This window comes from Schistocerca gregaria, chromosome 10, assembly GCF_023897955.1.
Source record: "Schistocerca gregaria isolate iqSchGreg1 chromosome 10, iqSchGreg1.2, whole genome shotgun sequence".
NCBI lineage: Eukaryota > Metazoa > Arthropoda > Insecta > Orthoptera > Acrididae > Schistocerca > Schistocerca gregaria.
In genome coordinates, this window is record NC_064929.1 from 139,485,185 (window position 1) to 139,506,364 (window position 21,180).

General features: G+C 42.0%; 1 protein-coding gene across 3 annotated transcripts in view; it reads right to left on the minus strand.

The window, feature by feature from the left end:
• LOC126293407 (uncharacterized) overlaps positions 1-21,180 on the minus strand; it is a 139,406-nt gene that overhangs the window by 51,490 nt on the left and 66,736 nt on the right. For all 3 annotated transcript variants that reach the window (XM_049986622.1, XM_049986621.1, XM_049986623.1), the window contains one exon: positions 7,946-8,420. In XM_049986622.1, coding sequence (XP_049842579.1) covers positions 7,946-8,420 — 475 coding nt within the window. The remainder of the gene's footprint in view (positions 1-7,945; positions 8,421-21,180) is intronic.

The window sequence follows — 21,180 nt, forward strand, 5'->3', positions numbered from 1 at the left end:
AATTTGGTGTTAAAGGGCTCTAGCAACGGACTACCGAAGTGAATGTCTTTTGCTAACAGCACGACAGCACCTGCAGCACCTCTCCTCGGTTCGTGACCACACTGGTTACACCCTAGATGGCTGGAAAGCTGTGGCCTGGTCAGATGAGTCTCGATTTCAGTCGTTAAGAGCTGATGGTAGGGTTCGAATGTGGTGCAGACACCACGAAGCCATGAACCCTGGTTGTCAACAAGACACTGTGCAAACTGGTGGTAGCTCTATAATAATGTGAGCTGAGTTTACGTGGAATGTACTGGACCCTCTGGTCCAACTGAAATGATCACTGATTTTAAATGGTTACGTTCAGCTACTTGGAGACCGTACGCTCCCTTTCAATGATAGAATTTTTATGGGTGACAATGTGCCATGTCTCCGGGCCACAACTGTCTGTGGTTGGTTTGAAAAACATTCTGGACAATTCAAGCAAATGATTTGGCCACCCAGATCACCTGACATGAATACCATCGAACATTTATGGGACATCATCAAGAGGTCAGTCTGTGGACAAAATCCTGCACCAGCAACACTTTTGCAATTATAGATGGCTAGAGAGGCAGTAGGGTTCAGTAGTTCTGCAGGGGACTTCCAGCGACTTGTTGAGTCCATGCCGTGTCGAGCTGCTGCACTGTGCCGGGGAAAAGGAGGTCCGACACAATATTGAGGTATCCCTTGACTTTTGTCACCTCAGCGTATCTCTCAAATAATAATATTAACAAGGATAACCAAGCTGAGGTTGACAGCCATATAAAACTTTTTAAAGGAGATAATGACAATATTATGAAATGGATAGTTGCTACTCTCCATATAGCAGAGATGCTGAATCAGAAAGTAAGCTTTCTGCCAACAATACCTTCATCAAAAATTGGCAACATACACACATACACACTCATGGAACATAACCCACACACACATGATCACAGTCTCTAGCTGCTGAACCAGACTGCAAGCAACAGCACACGATACAAGAGGCAAACCAGGAGATGGGGGTAAGGAGGAGGCTGAGATGGGTAGAGAGTTAAGATAGCAGGGTAGGAGTGGGGGACAGTAAATTACTGGTTGTGGGAGCAAATAGGGACGAGATGGAGAGGGGTACGGCAGCTAGGTGCAGTCGGGAGGTTAGACGGTGGGTATGGCGATGGGGGTGGGGATAGAGGAAAATGAGAGGTAAAATGACAGTGGGTGCATTGGTATGTAGTCCTGCAATGGGAATAGCAAAGGGGCTAGATGATTAAAGACAATGACTAATGGAGGTTGAAGTCAGGAGGGTTATGAGAACATAAAATAATTGCAGGGAGAGTTCCTGCCTGTGTAGTTCAGGAAAGCTGGTGTTGGTGGGAAGGATCCAGATTGCACAGACTTGAAGCAGTTACAGAAATGAAGAATGTTGTGTTGGGCAGAATACTTAGCAGCTAGGTGGCCCAGCTGTTTCTCAGCCACAGTTTGTTGGAGGCCATTCATACAGACAGACAACTAGTTGGTTGTTATGCCCACACAGAATGCAGCAGTACCTCCATCCATATCAAACCTACCAACCAGCAACAACACTTCCACTTCCACCACTGCCATCCATTCCAAGTCCCTTCCATGCAACCTAGCCACTGCTGGCTGTCAAAACTGTAGTGAAAAGTGGTCTCTCTCAAAATATACAAAGGGTCTTACTGAGGCCCTCACAAACTACAATAACCCTCCCCCCAATCCTTATACAAAAATAATCTCCCATGCCTCAACTCTTCAGGCACCCACTACCTCTAAAGTCCCACCACATGGCCACAGAGGAGTGTTGCCCTCCTGCCTCTATACCACCCAGGGCTGGAGCAACTGAATCCCATTCTCTGTCAGGGTATCGACTACATATGATTGTGTCCTGAAACGAGAAATATCCTACCCACTATCTGTCCCAACCCTCCCACAGTGGTATCCTACCATCAACTGAACCTATACAATATCCTCGTCCATCTTCATACAACCCCTGCTCCCAGCCCCTTGCCTCATGGCTCATATCCCTGTAATACACCTAGATGCAAGACCTGTCCCTTACATCCTCCCACCACGATCACCTACTCCAGTCCAGTTACAAGCATCACCTATCCCATCAAAGGCAGGGCTACCTGTGAAACCAGTCATGTGATCTACAAGCTAAGTTTCAACCACTGTGCTGCATTTTATGTTGGCATGACAACCAACAAGCTGTCTGTCCCAGATGGGTGGCCACCAAAAACTGTGGTCAAGAAACAGCTGGACCACCCAACTGCTGAGCACACTACCCATCAATACATTCTTCATTTCAATGACTGCTTCACAGTCTGTGCCGTCTGGATCCTTTTCTGAATTGCACAGGTGGGAATTCTCCCTGAAACATATCCTACATTCCTGTAACCTTCCCAGCCTCAACCTTCATTAGTCATTGTCCTTGCCCATTTAGCACCTTCCCCTTCCCCATTCCCATTCCAGAGCCGATCCCTCTATTCCAGAAATGAACCTACAGTCATTTCACTTCTCTCTTTTTCCTCTAACCTTCACCATGCATATGTGCATATGTGTTTCTACGTTGTCTATTTCCGATGATAGCCTTGTTGGCTGAAAGCTTACTTTTTGACAGTCTTTTTGTTGTACTTGTCTGCAACTCAGCAGCTTCAATATCTGGTGAGTAGCAACTATCCTTATCCTAATATTATCATTATTCTATCTTGGATTTTCCATTTTTTAAAAGAGATCACAGTCAGCACTTGCTGTAGAAATTATTTATTTTCACTGTTGCAATTTCAGCTAAGGCCCTTATCAAGCAATATACTGAAAAGACAGCACATTTCAAACTTTAAAATTCTTCTGATACACACACACACACACACACACACACACACACAAACACACACACACACACACACACACACATCATCATCATCATCATCATCATCATCATCGTATCTGAGCCTTTTAATAACGTTATTAACTTCAACATAAATCACAAGAAACCACTGTTCTTGTACACTGTTTACACGAGAATTCAGGCAGTTGATGACTGTCTTTTGCAGCATGTCACCAGCCAACCACAACACTCGACCAACAGAATGAGCATTGAACCCTGCCTGCAGCAGTTTCACTCCAAATCGGAAACAAATCACCTCCTCTTCCCCAAAACCATCCTCTCTGAGCATTGCAGGATTTCTCACTTCCCTCATAAATGACATGCTAATTTCCCTGTTCCCTTTCCCTTCCATCTTTGTCTCCCCTCATCCTCTCACATGGGGCTATACAAATAAAACACGTGACAGTATACAATTTTGAGCAGGGTGAGAATGTCATTGGAACACACTTTTGTGTAAATTCGCAGTTTGGCCAAGTGCCATACAGCATTTGGTGCTTCATTACACTATACAAGTGCAAGGCATACTAAATAACATTCCACAAATCACGAACATACTTGCACATATTTTGAAAATGCTTCATTCAAATTACACTTTACACAGTTAAAAATATGTTGCTTCACTAGTGGCCTGGTAAGACTACTGGAAGACAATGATTAGAGTTGTAAGTCTGATATGTGTTGCAGTAGTTCTGTGATGTTACACATGTGATTACCAAAACTGTACTGCTCTTAATTCAATCCCAATGTTGTTGAAAACAGATTTTGTTTGTTTGTTTGAATACACTGCGAGAATATTTGAGAGTTTGTGCAATTGTCGGCCTGTAATTATCACATGAGTTCATAGCAGTATATTTCTCCTCTAATCAGTAACCTTCTATTCATCAGAACCTGTTAGTGTGTGTTTTTCAAAAATAAGCAACATGTTGAAGTGAAGTTTTGTGAAATCGAACTTAATGATGTACGGACATAGCTCTACAGCACACTACTACATAAATACCGGAAAATTGCTGATAACCCCAATCTTCCAATACTGAACACTGCGCAGAAAAAATACAAAGATCATGACATCCCATTCTTATCACAGCCATAACTCTCACAAAAATTGAATTCAGTGCCATCAGTGGATGGAAATGATGGCAACAAAAGTGTCCATGCTTGGGACTACCCACATCCAGAAGATACCCACTGGATTTGACAGGCCTCGGGCAATTAGGACTACCCTCAACTGTATCCAAATAAGCCATGGAAGGTGTGCAAATCTCTATCACCATCTTGCGACTGAAGTGCAGAACGACAGACAGTTGCTCATGTTGTATCAATATGTCCCACATGTGCCTGCAGTGGTATTTTCAAAGATTTCCTGACAACTATGAGTGGTGTGATAAAATATATTAAAGACCTTGATATCTGTACATAGCTGTTATCATTTGTGTTATTTTATGCTAGAGAGCTGTGTTCAAATGTTGTTGATCATTCCACTTTTCATGATGTTTATGCCACTTTCTCACATCCACCTCACCAGTCCCAAAGACTCTGCAAACCCATGAGAACCTCTGTACATGTACAACAACACAACTTTGGACTAAATGTTAGGAACAAGTAAGTTTCATGGATTGTGACCATACAACCTGAAAGATTCACAAGCGATTAAGACAACCGGTCATGACACCCTTCATTGTACAATCACTTCAAATGTTTCAAGATAAGGCTACTTCCAAATGACAGTATGTTCACAATGGGTTCCTTTCAATCAGTGAATTGCGTGAGCTTTGCAACCTTTCTCAACATAGACCTTCCCACTTCCTGTGGAAGGAGCTAATAGTTCCAAAAGCTAGGATATTTTTTTTTTTTTTTTTAACCTTAAACGTGCCAATACGAGTACGGTTGACAGACTGACTGATCTGTCCTTTTAACATTAACCAAAACACATCACAAAAAGGTAGGATATTAAGGAGATGGGACCTGGATAAGGCAAAAGAACCAGAGGTTGTTCAATGTTTCAGAGGGAGCATTAGGCAACAGTTGACTGAAACAGGGGAAATGAATACAGTCAATGATGAATGGGTAGCTATAAGAGATTAAATAGTGAAGGCAGCAGAGGACCAAATAGGTAAAAAGACAGTGCCTAGAAGAAATCTTTGGATAATGAAAGATTATGAAACAAGAAAATATAAAAATGTGGCAAATCAAGTAGGTAAAGGGGAATACAAACACTAAAAATGAGATGGACAGGAAAGAGCTCAGATGAAAAACCAATGCTAAACGAGGAAGGGAACACTGAAAGGTGGAAGGAGAATATAGAGGGTCTATACAAGGGGCAAATACTTGAGGGCAACATTATAGAAATGGAAGAGAACACAGATGAAGATTAAATTTAGTAGAGCACTGAAAGACCTAAATGAAACAAGGCCCCCACAGCAGATGACTTTCTGTCAGAACTGCTGATAGCCTTGGAGAGTCAGCCATTACAAAACTCTTCCATTTAGTGCACAAGAGACAGTTGAAATACTCCAGAGTTCAAGAGTGATGTAATAATTCCAATTCCAAAATAAGCTGTTGCTAACAGGTGTGAAAATTAGTGACCTATTTGTTTTTGTAAGTCATGGCTGCAAAATACTAATACAAATTCTTTACAGAAGAACGGAAAAACTGGTAAAAGCTGACCTTGGGGACGGTCAGTTTGAATTCCAAAGACACATATGACCATGCGAGGCTATACTGACCCTACCATTTATCTTCGAAGATAGGTTAAAGATAGCCAAACATACGTTTATAGAATTTGTAGACTTAGAGAAAGCATTTGACAATGTTGACTGGAATACTCTCTTTGGAATTATGAAGGTAGTAGGTGTAAAATACAGGGAGCAAAAGGCTATTTACAACATGTACAAAAACCAGGCAGCAGTTATAGGTGCTGAGGGGCCTGAAAGGGGAGCAGTGACTGAGGAGGGAGTGAGACAGGGTTGTAGCCTATCCCCAATGATATTCTATATGTACACTCAGCAATCAGTAATGGAAATCAAAGAAAAATTTGGAGTTGGGATTAAAGTTCAGAGAGAAGAAATAAAAACTTTAAGGTTGACTGATGACATTGTAATTCCGTCAGAGACAGCAAAGGACTTGGAAGTGCAGCTTGACGGGAATAGACAGAGACTTGAAAGAAGGAATGTTATCAAAATGAATCTGATGATGCTGAGGGAATCAGATTAGGAAATGAGACACTCAACGTAATCGTTAACTTCTGCTATATGGGCAGCAAAATACTCATGATGGCTGAAGTAGAGAGGATGTAAAATGAAGACTGCCGATGGCATGAAAAGCACTTCTGAAGATGAGAAATTTGTTAACACTGAATATAAAGTGCTAGGAAGTTTTTTCAGAAGGTATTTGTCTAGAGTGTAGCCATGTATGGAAGTGAAATGTGGACAGTAAACAGTTTAGACAAAGAGAATAGAAGTTTTTGAAATTTAGTGCTACAGAAGAATGCTGAATATTAGGTAGATCACATAACTAATGAGGAGGTACTGACTAAATTTGGGGAGAAAAGAAATTTGAGGCACAACTTGACTAAAGAAGGGATCAGCTGATAGGGCATATTATGAGATATCAAGGGATCATCAGTTTAGTATTGGAGGGAACTGTGGGAGGTAAAAATCATAGAAGGATACCAGAAAATGAATACAGTAAGCAGATTCAAAAGGACGTAGGTCGGAGATGAAGAGGCTTGCAGAGGATAAGAGTAGCAGGGAGAGTTGCATCAAACCAGTCTTTGAACTGAAGAGACAACAACAACAAAGACAATACTGGCAGTACTTGGAATTAATTACTTCTCCTGAAAGTATGATCTTGCCACCCATTCTGCCTGCTCGTAATTTTTCATTATTCCAATGAATGTTCCTTTTGATACTGTCAAATAACTTTGACAATATTATGGAAGAGATGGATTGCTATCCTCTACATAGTGCAGATGTTGATTTGCAGCCAGGCACAAGAAAAAGACTGCTAAACAATTTAGCTTTTAGCACAAAGGCGTTCTTCTGAATTAGACAACATACAAACACACAAACAAAACTCACAAACTCATGACTAATGTCTCTGGCAGCCAGATATGATGATGGAGCACATAGACGTTGGTTATTCCTGCAACACTAAATAAATTAAGCCATCAGTTCTTAAAAGTCTAAATCGCTTTAACTTAGCATGTACTGAATGGAATATACAGAAGTGAAACTGGAAAATTGCGAACCACAGAATGGTGAACAGTCGAACAGATAATCCTTACCTTCACATGCACTGTATGTATTGGTATTATTGAAAATATTTTGGCCGGCATCAACACTGCTTGTCAATATTTCTAGTGTAGACAATATGTGCCCTCACACGGTCATTATATTGACATGCTGTAATAATATGGAACATTTGAGGGCCCCTTAGCTTCTGTGTGACTTTTCTACCATTGCAAATGGTAGACAGGAATCGTATATTGTTAACATTGTATGAAATGGCTGAAACTGCTCAAACTCATGACAGCAGAGCTCACTAAAGCTTTTACAGATTGTAGGGCCAGTAAGAAAGTGTTACTCACATTGTGAGCTGAGTGTTGGTGGAAATAACTAAAAATGCCCCGTGGGAGGAGTACAATGTGAGCACCTCTCCCCCCCCCCCCCCCTCCTCCTACAATACACATTTCTTCCATGGACTGAATTGAAACTAATTGCACATTTGATCCAGTCCATGGACCGCCAGTTGCCCATCCTAGTGCTAAAACAAAATTATATTTGTATTATAATAGCACAATCTTTGATGAAGTTATTTTACTGTCCCTGAATAAAATGCACATCCCACATATTTACTATATACCAGAGACATCTCTATACAACATCTATGGAAAATAGTAATGTCCTCACTGTTTTGTGGATTATTGTCTTTAATCACACCATGTTTAAAACAGCATCTAAGTTTGAAATCCTTCCCTTTCATTTTTCTCAAGACAAATATTTGAAACGTAAATGTAAAACCATACTGACAAAAATATATCACCTTCTGTTGCTGAATTACATCTGACAGCCTCTTTTCCTGCTTCTGAAGGTCCTTCTTCAGTGTCATTAGACGGTGTGTTACTTCCACCACTGGCAGCTTTTCTTTTTTCTTCATGAACCTTTTTAGCCTTATTTAGTGGTGTGTTCACAGCATTTGGAGAAAACACTATTTTTCTCCCATCTCCCAATGTATAACACATTTTTGGATCTTCCTCAAAACTGGAATTGGTATACTGTGCTGATCTTACCATAGGCATCTGAGCCCTGTTTCTCGGATGTCGAATAAGAGTTGTTTTTCTCAGAGTTGTCTTTTTCCTCCCAGCACTGACATCTACTGCAGAAGAATCAATAGAGTATTGAGTGTTGTCCTTCTTGTAAGGTGATCTTGCTCCTTGTTCCATAGATTTGTGTACAGTCAGCTGTGAACTGCTAGAAATGCTCTTTGATGCTGTGGTTCCTGGTGATTTCAGTAAAACCTATTGAAATTGAATGATAGTTTAGATGCACAGAAATGATACACTGAAATAGCTGTTTGCTACGCACATGGGTATACAGCAAAATTACACTATGAGATCAAATTATTAGTGGTTTCGAATTATGGCTAATCAACATTGCACAAGTTCTTATTTTTATAATATACTAATCAAGGTATATGTATTGTCTTATTACTTCAGGCACATAATAAACTACCGGATTCATTTTCAGATGTATAAAAATTTTGGTAAAGAGAGATTTCTGATTCGTGTTACAGAAAGCTGGCAATGGAACAAAAATTTCTTACTTATTACTGTTCAAGTTTTCTGCTTACAACATAATGTGACACTAACTGATACCCAGCAATGTATTGTTACTCTCTAGTTGATACGACTGAAAGAGTTGGTGTGATGGTACAGAATCTGACTTAAGAAAATATGTCAAGATTGCACAGCTATGAAGCCACGGTCATGTGTAACTGAATGGGAATTACCAAACTCTGCACCTTCTAATGACGCAAAACATTAAACACACTTGTTTAACCCTTGCAGCATCAACAGGGGGACATGGTGTGGGACTTTTATACCCACCTTTTGAAAATATAGTAATCAAATCAATTACTTAATATTTTAAAAGTTTGAAAAAAAATTTTAAATAATTATTGCGATTTCTTCTACTAGATTCCACAAATGTTTTAAAATTTTCAGTCAAACTTAAGCAAAAAAATTAAGTCTTAGGAGTAGACGTCACTTTCCTTATGAACATCACAATCAACATTTTCAGGTTCTGTGCCTTACTAATACATTAATATCTATTTAAACAGTATATTGTGAGTACAACCCAGTAAAAATTAACAAAATTTGCATTTCTGAAATTTTTTCATAGTGGGTATTAGGTACACCCCCGTCCTTCCCATTTGTAGTACACATTACTGAAAGTGCATTATTGCTAACAGTGTGCTAAAAGACATTTTCAGCTTCTGGACCCTACTTATACATCAGTATGTCTTTGAAAAGTGTTGCTGATGTAAGTCAAGAGCAAATAACAAATTTTGCTTTTTTTGTGAGTTCTTTTTTAGGGCTGGCATAAAGTACCTCCTCATTGGTAATGCATGTTACAGGAAATGAATTTGTGTCGCTGGGTTAATAGGTTGTTGGTCCACCTTCAGAGCAGTTATTCTGTGTGGTATGAATTTGGCAAGCCCTTGGAAGGTTTCTGGCGGTGGCAAAAACATGTATGCATATGCCAAATAATTCCCATAAATTATGGGTCAGTGATTTGAGGGCGTGGAGCTGGCACCCAAAACTATCTCACACATGTTTCATTGGGTTCAGATGAAGCAAATTTAATGGTGAGGATATCAAAGTAACTTCGTTATGATGCTCCATAAACTGTGGTGCCTCCAATCACTACCACAGGTCCTCCAGAAGTCCAAGTGAATGATTCCCACAGCATAGAACGCCATCATTGGTTTGTGTCTGTGGTGTGGTGCACATCCCAAGCAGCCACTAGCACAGATGACAACATCAACCTGGTTTACCAAGAAACGTTTTTCATCCAATGAGGCAACACATTTCCATGGAGCCATACTATAATATCAAAATTCTTGTGTCTGCTGTAATCTTAAACTGATTTTGTCATCAAGTCAATGTAGGAACACATATAATCATCTGTTGTGAAGCCCCACATTCAATAGTGGGTGCTCAAAGTTCACCAGTGTGCTCTGTCAACAAATCTGATACAGACTGCTTAACAAGGCAGGAAATCTCCAACCTCCACGTTCTGTGATGAGGTGTGGATATACAACACTCCTTCACCTATTTGTGGTTCCATTTTCCTTATAACCGTTCCCTAATGCTGCACCATAACAATTTCTCCTTTGTTATACAAGGCAAAGTCCAGACTGGAATAACAACAATGTTATAGAAAGGACAGACTGCTACTCACAATATAGAGGAGATGATGAATCACAGACTGGCACATTGAAAAGACTGCTATACATTTTAGCTTTTGGTCAAAAGGCCATCTTCCAAAATAGGAAATCGATATACACACATGCTCAATGTCTCATGCATGTGTGAGTTGTGCCTGTATGAATGTGTCTGTTTTCTACTTCAGAAGATGGGCTTTTGGCCAAAAGCTAAAATGTGTACCAGTTTTTTTTTGTTGCATCTGTCTGCAACTCAATGCCTACTCTATATGGTGAGTAGGAATCTGTCCTTTTTGTACTATTGTTGTCCTTCGCAAAAGTTGCTTGTCTCAGAGTATTTCCCAGGTTCCACATTATATCATCTCTAGAACAACTGGAAATTAGTCTACTCCATTCATATACGAGGGGACTTCAGAAAGTAAGTTACGCGGGCCAAGTAGCTTTTATTGAATGATGTATTATACTTCAAAGTGACACATGGCACTGTTTTTCAAAATGTCACCAAGTCTCTGCAAAACATTGGTCAAAATGTTCTACCAGTCATTCAGTTCCTCAATAACAGGAATCTGCTATACAGTCACTGAGCTATTCAAAAACTCTGTGAACATCATCATCCGTTTAAAATCTCTATCCCTCCCTCCCCCCCCCCCCCCCCCACCCTCCTCCCCTCAATGTTCTTTCAGCTTACTGAAGGGTGGATATAACAAGGTGCAAGATTTAGACTTCCCAATCACAATCATCAGTGTTTGTATGGCCTCAGTCAAACTGTTGGTACCATTTTGCTACAGTTGGATGCAAAATTGCATTTGGTCAGTATACCACCAGAGTTTCAAGTTGAAACTGTGTGGAATTTAGACATTTTTTCCCACGTGAATCATACTGCTTAACATACTTCAACTTTGGAATGCTTTTCCAGTCACCACGCCATTTCACTCCCAACTGTGACTCTCCTGTTATCCGTACCACAGCAGGACTGTGTCTGCAGAAAACCTGTCAAATTTACTTTGTTCTTACAATGCACCACTGTTGTTATGCAGTAGTTTTAGAAAGGACCAATGTGTAACTTACTTGCCTGTTCCTATGTACTTTCCTTACTACATCACATTCACACAGTGCAACCAGACAGCAGTCTCAGTGTAGGCAGTGCTCATTATGCTTTGTCTCATTAGTGCAGGCATATTAAAACAAAATTATTTATTAATGAATGAATAGTTAATTTGTTTAGAGAAATGGTGCTTGTTGTTTGTACTGGGAACTGGTTCTTGTGGCTGTACCAGGTAGTTATAATTAAACTCATGGTGTTGCAAATGCTGCAATACATCAAAGGGCACTGAAACGTAATAGCCCTGTCCATTAATCTGTGCGTTCATTGAGTATGCTGAAAAAATAATAGTTACACTTTCTGCCACCATATGAAAATATGGCACTGGAAGCAAGCAGAATGTGGTGTGGATGCAGGAACATGAGAACAATCTAACACATGATAATGGTCGTTCTAGCATGTTTATTAGGATATTGACACAAGTTACAACATGAGTTCAGTAGTAGTTTCCCCACTCAGCTACGTGCTGCATACCACAGTATGATCGACCATTGCTTGTATTATATCTGGTGTAATTGGAGTGATATACCATCATATGCTATCCTTCAGATTGGGAAGTGTCTGGGCACATCCCTGATAAACACGATCTGTCAGATAACCCCATAACCAGAAGTCACCTGAATTTAGGCTGCATGAAAATAGTGGTGTGGACACAGCTGCATTCTTGCAAAGCTGGAATCACAAGTTGCACAAGGAGAGCCTCATAACTTGAAGATGTTGCTGTACATCTAACAGGCCCATGAGGTGTCATCTCCTCAACAAAAAAAAAAAAAGGACCAAGAATGTAGGAGGTTGTGAAACAACACCACACAGTCACATAAGCTGACTGCAGTAGATGCTCCTGCACAACATGTGGCTGATTAAAGCCCATATGCGACAGTCATGCACATTCACAGCACCGTACAGTGTAAAATATGCCTTGTTCATCCAAAGAGTATTCCCCAGACACAGTCAACCATTTCTACATGTGCCAAAAAACAAAGAGCAAAGTCACAGCATTCTAGCCTACCTTGGAGCTTCATTTGGTGCACACTCTGAATCTTGTAGGGATACCAGTGAAGTGTGCCACAAAATCTTCTGAACTGTTGACCAGGGCAGACAGAATTCCTGTGATACATCTCGAGCACTGGCTACAGAATTTCAGGCATATGTTACACAGTTGGCTATAACTATAGAAACTTAATCAACAACTGGTATCGGAATGGGTTACCTCCCTCTCCCTGTTGCATCACCTAATACACCTGCTTCAAATTTCTCTATCATATTCTCTAGCCCATTTGTTTCTGTTGATGATATTCCCGCAATGCAGCACTGCTATTGCTGCAGTTCTGACAAAACAACTGCATAGTCTTTCTTCTCAACAGCCATAGAATTTCGTACAAAACCCTTTACACCAAGAGTCATTTCACAAAAGAAATTAACAAGCATCGTCAACCAACAAATGGCATAATGATGTCAAAAAAAGGAAACATTTCACATTCTGACTGCTTCCAGCACCATATTTTCACCTGGTGACAGAAAGTGGTTCTATTATTTTTTTCACTATACTTAGCGAGTACACTGATTAACGAACATACTTGCAATGCTCCCGCTTCATGCGATGTATACAGCCTGAACGGCAGCACTCGGAAAATCATCTGTTTAGTTATAACCACCTGTTACCATTGAGAAGACATGAAGAATGTACTTCCTCCATGACTTTTGTAATAAAAGAAGAGAATTTCATGTTGCTGGAAGAGTTTGTCTGACTGTGTCAAATTTCAGGTTTGCCTCTGATTGTTAGATCAAGTTTCTACATAATGAATAAATGTCAAGATTGCTCGTGAAATTGTTTAATGAAGAATAATGTACATGTTGTGATAGTGCCACGACATTTAACAGTGCCGCCACGACAGTACGCGCAAACGGCAAATCGGCTGAGCGCGGGAGCGCCACCTAGCTACGAACGGCGCCGGCCGCATGTCACGGCACGGCAGTCGAATACGAGAGACTGAGTTGTAATCATGTGATCAGCTATTGTTTCTAAGAGAGAGTGTTGAATATCCACGAAATTACTGTGATTAAACGTTATAACACTTTTTGGCGACGAGGTCGGGATATTTTCACTGCGTTGTGGATTTGCATGTTCGTGACGGGGCAGACATGGAACAGCTTATGCAAGCGCTCATTGAACAACAAACACAGCTGACGGCTACTATTCAGGCTCAACAAACACAGCTGACGGCAGCGATTCAGGCGTTGTCGATGTCGCTTACTCATCATCTGTCTTCCTCTTCTCCACCTCCATTCCCTCCTTACGACGAGGCCGCTGAAGACTGGGAGGATTATGAGAAGCATTTGCGGCAACACTTCTTGGCTTTCAGCATTGTCGACGCTCCTATGTGTAAGTCGTTATTTCTATCTTGGATTTCCCCTTGAGTCTATCAGCTGCTATCTCAGTTAGCCCCTCTGCGGGAACCTGCCTCCCTGTCCTTCCAAGAAATGTGTGACTTAGTGTCTGTCTATTATCGAAAAAACACCCACGTCGTTTCCGCCCGCGTGGCGTTCTACCGGTGTCGTAAACAGCCTCATCAATCTTACCAGGCTTGGGCAGGGGAACTACACGGTCTGAGTAGGAAATGCCAGTTTGTCACGGACACACATCACGAGTCTTATGCTGATTCAATGGTTATGGATGCTATTCTAAGGATTGCTCCTGATAAAGAAGTTCAGCAACGTGCCCTACAACTGCCAAACCCGTCGTTGTCAGAAGTTCTAAGCATCGCTCAATCCTTTGAAGTGTCTCACACTGCTGGCGCGCAAATAGACACATGGTGTGATGTAGGCGCTGTACAGTCAACTCTCGACACGGGCAATTTGCCTGTTTCACAGGAGAACGATGATGTGGCGGCAGTTCACTCGCGTCAACAACGTCGCGTTGGGCCGCAACGCTCGCAGCGAAACCAGCAACCACAGAAGCCGGTTTGTTCCGCACTTCCTTCTTGCCCCCGTTGTTTCGTACAGCACGACAGGGCAGCGTGTCCAAAACGTTGGGCCACGTGTAATTCATGTAGGAAAAAAGGCCACATTGCTTCTGTGTGTCATTCCCCTCAAGTTCCTGTCGACGAGGACGAGGCATCGGACATGGATGTTCACTGTGTGCTTTCTCAAACAAATAAGTTGTTTGTTACTGTTTGTGTTCTGGATAAAGACATCCGCATGCAAGTGGACACTGGCTCTGCAGTAACTCTCATTACTTCTCGCACGTATTTGGCGTTGGGCTCCCCTCTTTTGTCTCCAGTTACGCGAAATCTGATGACTTATAATAAACAGAAAATTCCTATCATGGGCCAGTTTGATGCTTCCACTGCCTACAAGTCTGTTGTTCGGCCCCTCACGTTTTATGTGGTGGATCATGAGGGCACTGAAAACCTGTTCGGTTATGATGCTTTCCACTTGTTCGGGTTCTCCATTGATGATGATGTGCACCTCATATCTGAGGATATTCCGTATCAACAGCTGGATGGATTGTGTTCTGAATTTTCGTCCTTGTTCTCTGCTGGTCTGGGTTGTGCCAAGGATTTTGAAGCCCACATTACTCTTAAACCTACGGCTCGCCCTAAGTTTTTCCGGGCACGCCCTATTCCGGTGGCGTTGCGTGCACCTGTCAAGGCTGAGCTAGACAGGTTAACAGCTTCAGGGATTCTCCTTCCGGTTACCTCCAGCGAATGGGCATCGCCGATCGTGGTGGTTTCTAAACCAAATGGGAGTCTGCGATTGTGTGGTGACTTTAAAGCCACTGTCAACGCTCAGAGCCTCATTGACATTTATCCTCTTCCCCTCCTGAGGAGTTGTTTACCAAGCTCACTGGGGCCAGTTCTTTTCCAAACTTGACTTATCGGAGGCGTACTATCAGTTGCCATTGGACGCTACTTCCAAGGAGTTTCTCGTTATCAACACTCCTTGTGGGTTGTATCAGAACCAGCGGTTATCATTTGGCGTCGCTAGCGCACCGGCCATTTTTCAGCGGTTTTTGGAACAGCTCATGGCTTCCGTTCCCGGCTGCATCAACTATCTGGATGACATTGTTGTCACGGGGGCCTCCACTGAGGAGCACCTTCGTAATTTGCATTCACTGTTTCGGGTTTTGAATTTGGCTGGGTTGAGGTGCAATCTGGACAAGTCACAGTTCTTCCAACCCTCCATTGAGTATCTTGGTTTCCACTTGTCCCGTGAGGGTATATTTCCTCTATGTCAGCACGTTGCGGCCATTAACGCTCTACCCCGGCCGTCTAAGGTCAAAGAACTTCAGGCGTTTCTAGGCAAGATTGCTTATTATCACAAATTCATTCCATCCCCAGCGGCGGTAGCTTATCCTCTGCATCAGCTGTTACACTAAAACGTCCCCTTCTGTTGGTCCGACGAGTGTGAGCAGGCTTTTGTCCGCCTGAAGGCTCATTTGCAGTCGGCTCCTTGTCTTGCCACATTCCGTCCAGCTCAGCACTTGGTTCTGGCGACTGATGCGTCACAGTATGGCCTAGGGGCTGTTCTCGCCCATCGGTATGAGGATGGGTCGGAACGACCCATCGCCTATGCTTCCACGACCCTCGAGGCGCAACGGCGTTACTCTCAAATCAAAAAGGAGGCGCTCGCTATCATTTATGCTCTAAAAAAATTCAGCGTTTTTTTGTATGGTTCTAAGTTTCACCTCATCACCGACCACAAACCGCTGGTCTCCCTGTTCAGCCCTTCGGCGTCGCTTCCGGATAAGGCGGCTCACCGCCTGCAACGTTGGGCCTTATACTTGTCTCGTTTTCATTATGAGATTAACTAATGCCCCACGGCCCAGCACACCAACGCTGACGCATTGTCGCGATTGCCGATGGGCCCCGCCCCTGTTTTTGATCGTGATCAACTCCTCTGTTTCCACATTGATGAGGAAGAACGTCGTGCGGTCGAGGGCTTTCCACTTACGGGTTCGCAGGTGGCGTCGGCTACTGCGCGGGACCCGGTCCTGCGTCGGGTGATCGGTTTTGTTCAACAGGGTTGGCTGGACAGGACCAAGGGCCGGGCATCAGATCCCCTTCGCAACTACCATACCTTGCGCCTTTGTCTGTCTGTTCGTGATGGTGTTGTTCTTCTGGCCACGGATGGCGCATCTCCACGGGTCGTGGTGCCAGCCTCTCTTCGCAAAGATGTTCTCAAACTGTTGCACGAAGGCCATTGGGGTATTTCTCGGACTAAGTCCCTGGCCCGCAGGCACGTTTATTGGCCCAGTCTTGATTCGGACATCGCCCATATGGTTGCTGCGTGTGGCCAGTGTGCTCAACAACTGGCGGCACCTCGTACAATGCCCTCTCCGTGGCCTGATCCAGCTCAGCCATGGGAACGGGTGCACGCCGACTTTGCCGGCCCCTTCCTCGGTACTTATTGGCTACTTTTGATTGACGCCTTCTCGAAGTTTCTGTTTGTTGGTAAATGTCCGTCACCCACCACTGCGGCGATGACGCTGGCTTTGTCCAAAATCTTTGCGCTAGAAGGTCTTCCGTCCATGATCATCACGGACAATGGCCCTCAGTTCTCTTCGCAGGCCTTCCGTGATTTTTGTACTGGACAAGGGATTCATCATGTTACAGCACCTCCCTTCGATCCGCAATCGAATGGGGAGGTCGAGCGCCTTGTGCGCACTTTCAAATGCCAGATTAAAAAATTCCTTAGTGATTTTTCCACAGATGACGCTCTGCTGCAATTCCTGAGTTCTTATTGCTTCACGCCTCTGGGTGATCGCAGCCCTGCTGAACTCTTGCATGGCTGCCAACCGCGCACTCTACTGCACCTGCTTCACCCTGTCAGGCCTTGTGCTGTGTCCCCTAGTGCGGGAAAATACTCAGTGGGCGCCAACGTGTGGGCACGAGGGTATGGATCTCGTCCTAAATGGATTCCATGGGTGGTCAAGGCTCTATGCAGCCGCCGGCTTTGTGAAATCCGTACGGGCGACGGCACGGTTGTTCGCCTTTACGACCAGATGCGCCCACGAGTGGTGGCCACGCTGGTGCCACCTCCCCATCCTTCGCCTCCACCAGCCCGAGAAGCCAGTCCTGTCGCTGCTGCCGATCTACCGTCCGTGTTGATGCAGCCCACGTCGCTGTCGCTTCCGAGTATGCCGGAACCGGCCCCAGTCACGACGCCACCTTCTCCGGGACCCATCTCGCTGGAGCACACTCCCAGGTCCATGACACCTATGGATGCTGCTCCGGAGTTTTCACCCATCATCTCATCCAGGAGGCACGTTCCACGCACGAGCTTCCGTCCTGGACATTTTTGACCATACTCTCGTGTCTCTCCGCGGGATCTCCTCGGGACCTCACAAGAGGCCATGGATGTCTCGGCGCTGTCCATGTCTCCAAGGAAGTGAGTGTTTTTTTTTTCAAGGGGGGAAAAGTGTTGTGATAGTGCCACGACATTTAACAGTGCCGCCACGACAGTACGCGCAAACGGCGATAGAGGCGCTCCGCAAATCGGCTGAGCGCGGGAGCGCCACCTAGCTACGAACGGCGCCGGCCGCATGCCATGGCATGGCAGTCGAATACGAGAGACTGAGTTGTAATCATGTGATCAGCTATTGTTTCTAAGAGAGAGTGTTGAATATCCACGCAATTATTGTGATTAAAGGTTATAACAGTACACATACAAAAGAAGAAACTGACATAATAAGAAACAGTGTAAATCACTGATCGTAGAAACATGAAATTGAGAAGAAACATTCTTTGAGTGACATAAGTGACTACTAAGAAAGAATTTTTCAAAATTTAACTTTTATGAAGCAGAAAGGGAGGTTCAAAGTGTTTAACTAAATCAGTGTCCAGCTTAAACCATTGCTCCTAAAATCATTAACTTTCATTGGAATAATTATAATTTATTGGTCTCCCATCAAGAAAATTATTTATAAAATTACATCCGTGCAGGGCTGAAACAGATATCAATGTAGTTCCGAGGATGAGATGTGGTACAATCTAAGAATCAATGATAGACATAAATCTTTGGTTGTAAAGACAGGAAATATGGAAAGAACATTCTTCGTTTGCCACAAATACCCACAAGGAAAATATTTCTCAAAATTTCAACCACTAAGGAGTTAAAACAGGTATTCAATTTTTCATGCAGGGACGCAGAGCCTCTCTGATTTCAAATATATATATAAATTAATTAACATTTGCATCTGAATAGAAATATGCAATTCAAATAAAAGTAAAACAGCTGCTATTAGCGCCATTTGAACCAGCAACTTCACGATTACAAGCCTTACAAGGGGACAGTGCATACTTGTCATCAAAAAGTTCATCCATTTACAGTGTATGCAGGGCTTGGCCGGAAATGAAAGTGACAGAAGTGGGAGCTAAAGATGGCCAAGTATCGGAAAAAATAGCATTTTTGGTGTGTATTGGCCGAGGCATGGGCCATTTAGGCCAATGTAAGAGAAGTTTCCAGGCAGAGGTTGGCACAATAGAAATTGTACAGAAAGGTAATGAGGTTGAGATTCTATGTGGGAACTTCTTTTATTCTCAACTTCTACGTTACTTACACTACAAATAAATTGAAATAATGGTCAATATATTGCATGAATTAATATTTATGGAAAAGGCATAAAAAGGAAATGCTAAGGAAAGTTTTGGATTGCAAATAGATTCCAAGGAAGAACTGAACCTATAGTATCCACAATGACTCTGCAAATAAACTTTCAGGTAAGGATTGTAAGGTATACACAGCAACACCATATATAAAATTAGATCCTTTTTATTTTTTACAGCTGATGATTTACATGTCCTGGAATTATATTCATCATATGCCAATTTTTTAGAATTGCTGTGGTTGTTTTAAAATTTCTATAGAAAAACAAACTTTGTTTACTTTCATAAAAGGTTTGGGAGCAAATCACCTGCAACACTGCTCTAAGGTCAAAAAGAAACTAGTAGAATATGATGTCCTGTATGCTTTAATTATAATCGATTCTTGGAAAGTTATTTGCAGAGTCATCCAGGATACTGTAAGTACAATCCTTTTTGAAAATTGATCTGCTAACCTAAATTTTCCTTCACATTTCTTTTTCATGCCTCTTATTAATATAGCTGTATAAACACAATATACTGAGAAATTCTGGCGTATTTGCAATGTAAGTGATATAAATCCCATCAGCTCAAGAACTATTTAAAAAACAGTATAAATGCGAGAGAAAACCTCGAAAAAGAAGTTAACAAAAATTAAAAAGGTATTTTCAACCATGTTGGGACAAATTCCCTCCAAAGATACAGTGAGGAGCAAATTGTAAACGAATCGAAAAATATAATCCAATCAGCCAAAACAATTTACCCTGCTTCCATGATAGTGATTAGCAGAATCGTAAACTGGAGATCAGTGAGTGACAGTTACATCAATCAAATCAACTGCAGAGCTAATGAGGGGTGTGAGAGACTAGGTGCTATATTTATAAACTCAAATAAGTATTTAGGAAAGGAATGTCAAGCCAAGGATGGACTGCATCTAAACAGATTAGGATCGATGAGCTTCAGCAAAATGTTTATGGATGTTTGTAAAGTCATTAAAACTAAGAGAAACTGATATTAATGGGAGGGAATGTAAAAGAAAAAGGCCTGTTAGCTGAAAAGAAAACCGCCAGACAATGTTTACAAAAATTTATGCTTAGTGCCATTAAAAAAAGTGAAAATTCTCATTCTACTGACTGCAATATAAGTGGCTGAAAATAAAAATATTCCAACAACCTAAGCTACAAACCTGATGACTTACAAATTCTTCTCTCAGAATGTAAAAGCATAAAAATTACTTGGTTAAATGAACATTGGCTTGGCTCTAATACAATAAATATTTTAAATAAAATTGAAAATTTCGATGTTGCAATCAGCTACTGCAGGGAGATAAAATGTCATAGAGGCTGCTGCATACTCCTGTATTCTTCTATAAGCTACAAGGTGAAACAGACTTTCACTGTTTAAAGGAAGACTGTATACTCGAAAGCTGTTGTGTAGAGACTAAAGACTTTAACATGTTAAGTCATCTCAATTTACAGAATTCCAGAATGGGCATTGTCACACCATTCCTGTCTAAGTTCTAGTGCTTGCTAGATAAACTAAGCAAGAAAAGAAGAAAAAAATTGCAATAGCAGTCGATTTTAATATAAACACTGCAAATGATAACAAAGATCAACAAAATTTATTGATTCAATTAAAAAGTATGGTTTTAAACTAATTTTTTTGGAGATCACCAGACAAAATATTCGGGTGATAACACTGTAACAAATTACTACTTTGATAATGTACGTAAATTCTGTCTGGACTTTCTGATCACTCAGCCTCGTTTGTTTCTCTGCCAAAAATTGATAAAACATAATGGTAATTCAACAAATGAAAACTTTAGTACATTCTTAAACAGCTTTCTTCAATGAAACTTTCCCACCAAGATCAAATTGCAATAAAACATCAAATAAGAAGATGGGTCACACCAGGGATAAAAATTTTAAGTTTATATATATATATATATATATATATATATGATGTGACATATGTCTGCTTATGTCTGTGTATGTGCGGATGGATATGTGTGCGTGTGCGAGTGTATACCTGTCCTTTTTCCCCCTAAGGTAAGTTTTTCCGCTCCCGGGATTGGAATGACTCCTCACCCTCTCCCTTAAAACCCACATCCTTTCATCTTTCCCTCTCCTTCCCTCTTTTCTGACGAA